We start from the raw sequence: 10,073 nt of genomic DNA, 5'->3' as shown, positions 1-10,073 counted from the left end.
AGAGAGAGAGAGAGAGAGAGAGAGAGAGAGAGAGAGAGAGAGAGAGAGTGCGTATGTACTTACCTAAAATACCTAAAATAACTACAATTTTAGCAACATTAATCATTTTTCTCTCAGTCATTTTCGATGCCAATTATATTAATTAAATATCTTCTTGTTGTTTTAACAAAAGATTAGTAATAACAGTATCCATATTATTATTATTGCAATAATAATAATATTACTATAGTACTCTCAGTATATACGTATGCGTGAGCATGGGTTTCTCAAGTTCTAAAATTACTTAACGCACACGTCGAATCGAAGCTCTCTGAAAAACAAACCCTATCTAGAAGTTAGCTTCTGATGATTTTTGCCATTACTGTGGACTATTTTAGCACTGCACTTTGCTCACTTTGGAGCTGTTGTCGCGTCTGTGATTGCGATATCACATGAATAAGAGCAAATTTCCATCGTCTTCTCGCGACTCCTAATCTGAACGCGTCTCGTTAATAATCAAAAGCGAAACGGGATCGACAGGGCGGGAGTATCGTAGCATTTCCATAATTAACGAGTAAAGGCCCTCGTATGTTGATCGACCGGTAATTTATAGTGACTGACAAGCGGCGCGCACTGTACCTATCGGTTAATGCACCTCGCGCCTAACATACAGCGGTCTGTGCGTGACAGATCCATGGCCTCCGCGGTTAAGAATCGATAATTATCTGTTGCCAAATTGCTCCTCGCGCAAAGAGAGGACAATGCGCGACCGCGCGACGTTTTGTGACGCTCGTGAGTGAACGAGCGAACGAATCGTTCTGTGTTCGTTCCGACTATCGCGTTACGATTCTGACTATAATTGGAATCCGAGAGACGGACAGAGAGCGCGCGAAAGAGAATAATACATATCACCGGAAGATTAATTTGCAATGTAATTCGACTACCGACTCGCACACTCCGCTGCCGTGCTCATTGCATATTGCAAATATCACGATTATTAAAAAAGATATTTCGTGTGCGTTAATACGTATATATATATACACATGCATGCACTTTCTCTCCCTCTCTCTCTCTCTCTCTTTCTCTTTCTCTCTTTCTCTTATATGTAAATGTTAAATTTCACTGTGACTGGATTAGCATTTATTTTTGTTTGATCGTTACACGAATGGTATAAATGCTAAATAATACAAATGCATTTTACGCGGTTATTAATATGCAAATATTATTCGAATTTATTGATTTGTTCGAGCGCCAAGGATGATACCATTTTGAAAGGACGCGAGAGTAAAACGAATGTAGGAAGATTGTAGAAAAAATGATCTTTTTCTAGCCAGTAACTAGACAGTAAAACTAACTAGTCTCTAATCAGTTTTAAACCAGTCAGTTTCTAACCAAATTTTATTTTGCATGAAATTCTGGCAAATAGTTTTCATCATTCGATTCTACATTATAAAATATTACATTTCGTTATTCGATATAGGAATAGAGTGAAACTCGTGTTTCAGAAAGTCGAGTCTTTATACGTTAAAATTCATTCATTATTGAAGTGGCTGCAGTTTTTTAGTTTTAATTGCCATTTTTCAATGCCTAGTTTGCGATAAGTAACTAGAAAATAAATATTGACTAGCATTTTCCGCGTTTTTATTAGGCAGAGGAACTGCTTAGTATTTATATTGTTATCATTTTAATTACCCAGTTTCTGGCCAATATTTTCCTTCAGTTTCTGGATAGTTATTGCTTAATGTGTGTGAAGTTAGCACCGCCATTTTGAAAATCAGAGAAAAATGAAATTGTGCTAAGTTGTGCTAGGTTTGTGCTATGTTGTGTCGCAAATCGAGTAAAATAGAGAACTATTCACAGATGTATGGAAATTGGCAATCTTGATAAAATAATGGACAAAAAGTCGTGGGGATAAAACAAAAATTTAATGTTTTTTACATTTTTCCAGTTGTGCTGGGTTATACTAAGCGAGTACAACAACTTTTCCTAATGGCAAATTGACGTCAGATAATAAAAATCTGTCTCCATAGGGACAGTTATGTGAAATTTTTTTGTTTTACCCCCATAACTTTTTGTCCATTATTTTGTCAAAATTGCAAATTTCCATACATCTGTGAATAGTTCTCTATTTTACTCGATTAATACAATCCAGCACAACTCGCAGAATTCAATTATCTGCCACGGTTCAAAAGTTACAAGTAATTAAATATCTTGGCTGAAAATTAGATATTTTAATTTTTTTTCTCTTGAACGGGAAGATGTAGACCTATCATCTTTACGGCACAACGTATAGTAGCCAAGGCTGTAACCAGTACAATTTTTGTTTTTTCAAGAAAACAAAATGGCGATGCTGGTAAAAAAATTGATTTTTTAAATTTTCCGTTTTATTCTTTGAGGTAGGCGATTTATTTTTGCGGCACAACATAGCACAATTTCGTTTTTCTCTGATTTTCAAAATGGCGGTGCTAACTTCACACATATTACTGCTTAACAGATTCTAGTCCATAAAAACTGGCCGGTCTCTGGCAAGTGACCAGTTTTTCCTGGAAATGTTTCTACTTGGGTAATTTTTGTCTGCATCCGGCGAACGCGCACGAATACAATGCCGTGCGCGCGAAATACGTGCGCCGATATATATATGTGCTCGTCCTTTCTCACGAAATACCGCATCGAGATGGACATTCGAGTGCGGCGAGATGAAGAGCAGGGCACGGTTGGTTTTCAATTCGAGCGTCGGATCAATCACGAGGTACAATAAGCGCGGGATAATGACGTCACGATTCTCGATCCACTCCGTCTTTATTGTTGAGAGCGTGAGGTCTTAAAGCACAATCGTTCTCCTTCTATCGTTCACTCGCTTCTTTTTTTCCTTTCGATCGCTTTTATGTTAATTCCGATTCGTTGTCCCATTCACAAGTGCGGTCGCGCACGTTTCATTCGCGATTTTTCAATGTGGCGAATTTATCGAAGCTTTAATCAAATTGTCATGTTTTTCACTCTGGCATTCTCGCCAGTTCACTGGAATATCGTCATTTTTAAACATATCGCATGCCAAGCGTAAATTGTCGATTTTTCCACGGAATTAATTTTATTTTGACGAACATCCAGAGAGAAGTGTTTCGAAAAAACCGATCTAATACAGTAATAAAAGAAAAAAACATTACTTAAGAGAGAGGAGGAGAGAAAGGGGGAGAGAGAGAGGGGCAGAGAGAGGGGAGAGAGAGAGAGAGAAGGAGGAGAATAGAGGAGAGAAGGAAAAATGATCTCGGAGATTTTCTGTCGATGCGCTTTGTTAAATCTACGATTAAACAGATTTAAGCAGATTGGTTCGGACCGCCATTAATTTTCGTTCCGTGAGCGTAATTTCGGTAAATCCATATTCGTCCACTTGCTACAGAATCCTGTGATATACAATATGAACAATACCGACCAAAACATCCGATGTATTTCCGTATTATCCATCCTATCCACCATATTATCCTAATTCCATTTAATCATTAACAATATTATGCGCATCTATCGTGTGCGCTGTTGTTATTCATTATGTTAGCTTTCACTAGTAATAAGGACTCTTTGATTATGCGCGTTATATTTTCGCGCACGATACTAGACAAAATAATCTCTGAAATAACGGCAAGCAGAAGTAAGTTGAAGCAATTAGCAATTTACGTAACGTCAAATTGATTCGCTTAGCTTTAGGAAGATCATTTGGTTTTTGCCAAAAACGTAGATTAACTCGTTCGCGTCACATGTTCGTGACGGGTTGATTTTTGAGCTCAAGGTTAATTTTTGCTAAAAATTCTCAATTTTATGTAACTTGTTCGCGTCACCAACGTTATATGTGTATGATAACATTTTTCTTTATACATCCACATGTAAAACAAATTTGTTTTACGAAATTGTATGAAAACAAATGTAATGTGGTCTCTGTGGAGAGAATTCCCCAAATAAGCCGTGGTAGAGAACGTGTTAACGATTGACGCGCGGTCAGTAGCGTACAAATGGCGTACCAATGGCTGGACATGTACCTAACTCTGGACATTGTAATTATTTTGTTATTTAACTGTTCACACATGGCACTCATGTTTTGGGCAACTTGATTTGGCACACTGGGGTTGTTTTTATCTCCGCTGATTTACATTCCGTAAAAGTGCTAATAGAAATCTATAAAAAATAATAAATACACTTTTAAGTCTGTGAGATAGTTATGCATAAAAATGACTGGAAATATTCACTTAAGTATGATGAAAACATGAGTTTGCATTAAAATGTATAAGGTTTCTGAAAATTAATTAATTTGGAAAATTAACACTCTAGGATTTTCTTGTCAATACTTAAATATTTAAGAAAAAATATACGTAAATATATTTTACTTTGTCAGAAAGTATAATTATTTGAGTATATATGAAATTACATTTTCAGTCAAGACGCGAATAAAATCATTAATAGCTTTCAAAGCTTCTGTGGTATACATATAAATCTGCTATAATACGGATTTTATTAAGATAATTATACAAAGATTAGATACATCTGAATCTGTTTTCTTCGCGATTAGAGTTTGCCGAGACAGAAACTTTAATCACATAATATAGTCTAAAATAAATAAGTTATTTTTAAATAAGTTATTTTCATAACAAACCTTTTCTTATACATCTTATTTAATGTAAATAAATGTAACGAAAAATCATTTTTATTTTACGCTTTGATATTTTAATTTGACACACTAAAGTGAAAAATAACTCTATAGTAATTTTACTTTTTTGTTATATCATCTTTTTGTTATATGAAGTAACTGAAATGGCTCAAGACCGTTTAAACCCAGCAACTATAATATTTTTTAGTAGATGGATTGAAAGTTCTCATTCCACTAGTTTACGGGTAAATTAAAAATTAAAATTAAAAATCAGGTGAAGTCGAAAATGACTCTAGTATGCTACATTAGAGTTAAATACAAAATTTTATTAACTTATTTAAACTTCTAATATAGAATATATATACATATATTGAATGCACAAGATGATTCAAGTAACCTGCCATTTAAAATATTTTTGAAGCAGAAAATGAAGATGATTGATTTTTCCAGAGATCATCAAAGTTACTCCACCTATAAAAAAGCGTTATCACCATAAGACGTTTTTTTCTAGAGTAATTTTGAAAATATAAAAATCGCTTTTGTCTTTTCCTTCGAAATGGCAATAGTTATTGACTCACCTTGTATACATTCTATACATTCTATGTTGAAAATTTAAATATTGTAAATCTAAGTAGATGTGCATATTCTCAACATATCCGATCAGAAATTGAATCTAGCGATTGTTTAGTAATGACACAGAAAAGTTGGGTCTTACATCGCTACTAACTAGAAATATAATGCTCACTTCTCCTAGTGGCTGTACCAGAAAAATTATCTAGTAGCTAGATACAAAAAAATAACTTGTAACTATAATTGGTATAAATACTAGACAGTTCTGATATCCAATTTCTATTTAGGATTCCGATGATTTTCTATCTCGTTACTGTGTAATCTTTTTCATCTAGTCACTATCTATGTAATAGGCATAGTTACTGATATTCCTGATATTCAAAATTCAAAAAGATAGTCCTGACATTCAAAAGACTGAGTAGGAATATTTAGCCAGTCACGAGCTAACGTTAGAAAAGTTATCTAGTCATTACTATCTAGCTACTAATCTTGAAATTTGCTTTAATAGATACATTTTTGCTCGGGTATGTATATCTATTTTTTTGTATTAAAATTTTATAATAAAAATATATATTTTATGTTTAAAGTTGAAATATTTAAAGACCAAATAAATGAAAATTACATCCAGTATACATATGTGTTCAGACATTGATACTACAATTTTAACGACCGTTTCTCGCGAATTGTTTTAATTTTCAACTCAAATGTGTGATCCTGATTCTTCTTTCACGTCGCTTTTCACGCGTGGACGTGTCTCGTCACAAAGAGAAATCACTCACTCACCATGCACTCGCCGGCGATGCAGACGTCCGTGCCATCCGCGTAGCACCTCGTGCCATCTTCCACTTTGTCTGCCAGTTGCACCACTATCGTCTCGTCGCCGTCGAATTGCAGGGTGTCGGTGGCGTCGCGCGGCATCGTCTTCTCGCCCGATGTTTCCTGCCGCAGCCGTCTAATGCCGTTCTCGGAGGTTTGCACGCCGCGGCAGATCAAAGAACACGGCCAACCCGGGTCGTAATGGGGATACCATTTGAACAGTTGTCCGTTGTACGGCGCATCGTTGAAGGCAGAACATTGTGTCGCGCGAAAATCGCTCGATTCCTCGCAGGGCTGAAATCACAGAGAGGGGAAGAATCCTCCCATCAGACAGGCTCATTAAACGACTCTACGACGTCGTTACGTCACTATTGGGTGCTCTAAGAGGAAGCGAGAAGACCGCAATTTCGCAGCAACTAGCGCTCTACGAGCCATGATATATCGAAACTCGGTTATTCTGCGTCTCGGTTTACTGCGTCTCGGTTTACTGCGTCTCTTTCTTCCTTAGATCTCACCGAGTCGAGTCGAGATTTTGATACTTTACACGGTAAAAAACATACTGTACTCGCGTTGAAATTAATTTGTGTAGAAATGTTTGTCTTAAGTTTTTAATATATCTGTATAAAGTTTTTAATATATCTGTATAATTTAACGTATTAATTTAATACATTGTCGTTTTGTTGTTTTTACTGTTCCGCGTTGAGTTTCACCATTCACTGATATTCACCATTCCTAGGTGTTAAAATAACACAATAGTGTCTAAGTGTTATATTTTCGTGTTAATTTTTTATATATATTTGTGTTACTTTTTTTACGTACTCATAAACAACAAATATTTGCAAATGAAAACGTCGTCAGCCTAGCGAGTCTGTAGCCGTAATCTAGCTGTAACATATATACAGCTAGTTTGCTATGTACGTAATTCGCAGAGCTGTATAAGATTTGTGGTTGTATATAATAAAATTTGATGTTACAGCACGGCAGATTTATTAGTAACAGCAAATATAAGTTTTGTACTACATTAATGGAAAATATAGTTATGTAAATGCAACTAATTTTTTACTATTAAAAGAAATTTAGTATATTAACGGATTTCGATACAGCTAAGTCATCACAGTTGCTCCAGCAATCGAAGTTAGCAAAAATGCTTATTGACATGTCTCGAATATTTACTCTCTGCGACCATTCAAATAGTATAATGAAATATTAAAGATGTAAATACACATACATAAAGCTACATGTAATTTATAGTAATATATTATATCATAGATACACGCAGTTATTAATATAGAAAAGCAAACATGAATTGCGTAACGCACAATAATATATTTCTTATTACAAATTATTTGTAGTCAGCCTTAATGGGAGTGCACTTCTCTGTAAAATGAGTAGTAAAATAAAATATGGTATAATTTTTTTTCTGACTTTAAGAATCAATTCTTTGCGTCGACTTATCGTTCGTTGCCTCAAAAATGTAAATGATTGCTTCATAATTTTTATGAAGCCAATAAAAATTAGTTATAACAATAATTCTTTTTTTTTCAGTGTACTTTTCCGTTATCTATTGAATAATTGCATGATTTGTTTAGCCAAATTGATGGATTTGTTTTTGCAAACTTCCATTAACTCGAAATATGAAATAAATGCAGATTACAGTTGTAGTAACTAAGATAATATCAACAGAAATAGGTTTGCTGTATAAGCGGAGACTGACAGTTGCTTCTAATATTTTTGTTGCACTAACAAATCCGTTTAGTTATGACGTTTAACTTTGCCCAGTAAACTACAGATTCGCTGAATCGATCAAATCATTCTTTTTTAAGTTTTCCTTGTGTTAAATTAACACAAAAATTGGAAGGGATAAATTGAAATACGTAGAGTGTGTTAAATGTAACACAAAATTTTTTCTACAGTGTACCGGTTAAATTTTCCTTTCGTCTAGTATGAGCGAACATCGCGCGTAGCGATGGGCAATTTCAAGTATCGCGCAGTTCGTTCGAAAATAATTCGCGCAAGAGAACTTCACTGGGGAAGCGTAATTACGTTGAACCGCTTTTCGACTTCCTTCCGTCGTCTTCTGTCTTCTTTCTTTCCCTCTCATTGCTATCGCTTTCGTTCTGCGGCAGCAATTTCATCGATACGTAGAAAAAGCGTTTTGTTATATGGGGTCGCGTCGAAGTCGTCGCACGGGGGAAACAAAGTTTCCGATTCCACCGGCAGCTAATTACGGCGAAATCATATTCCATTTGTACTTTTCGAACTTGGCCTGAGATAGCGGATCCGAAGTGAAGGATCAATGGCCGAGAGCCGAGAGTTACCATCGCAAAGGCGCCCGCTAATTATCGTTATAATTAACGATTCTACTGTTGGACCGCGATATCTTCGGGGCATTTCTATCGAACGTTTTCGCTCGCGCCAAGTTTACTTCGCCTCTTGCAAAGTTAACGTATAAATGTAAGTTTCCCAAAGTAAAACGTCCATATCTCCTCCACCGCTACTCGCGTCTTATTCGCCGTCTCTCGCTCCCTCTCTCCCCCCACTTTTTTTTCGTTGTCTACCGCGGAAGGGTAAAATTTCGAAATGCGATTCCACGCGAATGTATCGTAAACGCAAAATATCATTTTATACGTCGATAATCATCTTATTATTATTGCACGAAATTATATTACATGTATAATGATCGTAATGATATTCATCATCATCGTTATCGTTATTATCGTCGTGTTGTAATGTAATATTATACTCGTTATCATCAGCTAATGTTAATAAAACTGTGCGATGGCAAAATGACTTTTATATGCTAGATCAAACCGCATCTATTTATGGCAGACTCTCTGCTTATCACTTCTCATTGCAAAGCAAATTTTAAAAATACTTTAAATGTATAAGTGAAATATATTACATCGAAACGTTAGCCGCGCTGTTTGCAGTTGGAGATCTATAAAATTAAAGGATAAAATTTATCTGTAAGTACCCTTATTAGTCTGCAAAAAAGTTACTGGAAATACGTTAATATTTCTATTTTCCGCATAAAAATATGTGGTACGCATATATGATATGAAATTGAATAACAACATATTTTTTTTTATATCACATTTTTATAATGTATTTATTTTATATTTTTTCTAACTTTTAAACTTTTATTTCTGAATCATGATGAAACCTTACATATATAATTTTGAATATGTAAAGTACACGTATACTAAAATTGAGATTTTTGTTATTATTTTTTAATTATCTCTTTACCTTTACTAAAGATAGCAACATCAGATGTTTTCATGAGAGAACGGTTTAAGATACTCCCAAATAGCGGAATTACGTTAAATGACGTATCATATTTGCTAGGTTTATATTTAAAAACAAAATAACTTTTAGTTTAGATTCTGAATTAATATAAAATTGATTGTTGTCAGACACAATATAAATTAATACGCAATTTTTTCAAAATTCTTTATTATTTGATATGAACAATACATACTTCAGCTATATTTTTATAAATAGGAAAGTATAATTAAACATGATAAATAGAGAAGAGGTATAAGGTAGCGTAAAGATTAGGTGCAAATTAAGAAGATTAGAAAAGAAGATTGAAAGAGCATTTAGGTAATGAGGATAATATTGTAAAAACAAATAGAGGGAGATAATATAACTAGAGATATAAACAACTAAAAACAGAAATAAAGAATGGATGGGTGTGGCTAAGAAAAATAATTGTAAATCAAGTTCCCTTCTTGGTTATTTTGTAAGCTGAAGGAAAAATATGCTACTTCAGATATACATATATAAACAAATTCAGATTTCTGTTATTATTCTTTAATTATCTTTTCTAAAAACAGCAACATTCCAAGCAGACAGAATAACGTTGAATGACGTATTAATGTTATTAGAGACGTCACTAATGCGTCATTAAAACGTGATTTGACGTCATGTTTGTTGGATTTGCACTTCAGAGTGAAATAAATTTTATTCTAGGCTTTGTATCACACACACACACACACACACACACACACACACACACACACACACACACACACACACACACACACACACACACACTCTCTCTCTCTCTCTCTCT

At 34.6% G+C, this 10,073-nt stretch overlaps 1 protein-coding gene across 3 annotated transcripts in view; it reads right to left on the bottom strand.

Annotated features, from left to right (window-relative positions):
- Positions 1–10,073, bottom strand: part of LOC116850689 (protein madd-4) — a 253,077-nt gene that overhangs the window by 91,547 nt on the left and 151,457 nt on the right. For 2 of the 3 annotated variants that reach the window (XM_032829288.1, XM_032829287.1), the window contains exon 1: positions 5,966–6,257. In XM_032829288.1, the coding sequence (XP_032685179.1) occupies positions 5,966–6,100 (135 nt within the window). In that variant the 5' untranslated portion in view covers positions 6,101–6,257. Of the gene's footprint in view, positions 1–5,965; positions 6,293–10,073 lie in introns of those variants that run through there. The other variant, XM_032829286.1, reaches the window with a different exon arrangement.

Source organism: Odontomachus brunneus, unplaced genomic scaffold, assembly GCF_010583005.1.
Source record: "Odontomachus brunneus isolate Ranch 3 - 2012 unplaced genomic scaffold, Obru_v1 Obru_scaffold_152, whole genome shotgun sequence".
NCBI lineage: Eukaryota > Metazoa > Arthropoda > Insecta > Hymenoptera > Formicidae > Odontomachus > Odontomachus brunneus.
This window is presented reverse-complemented; position numbering and strand designations above follow the sequence as displayed.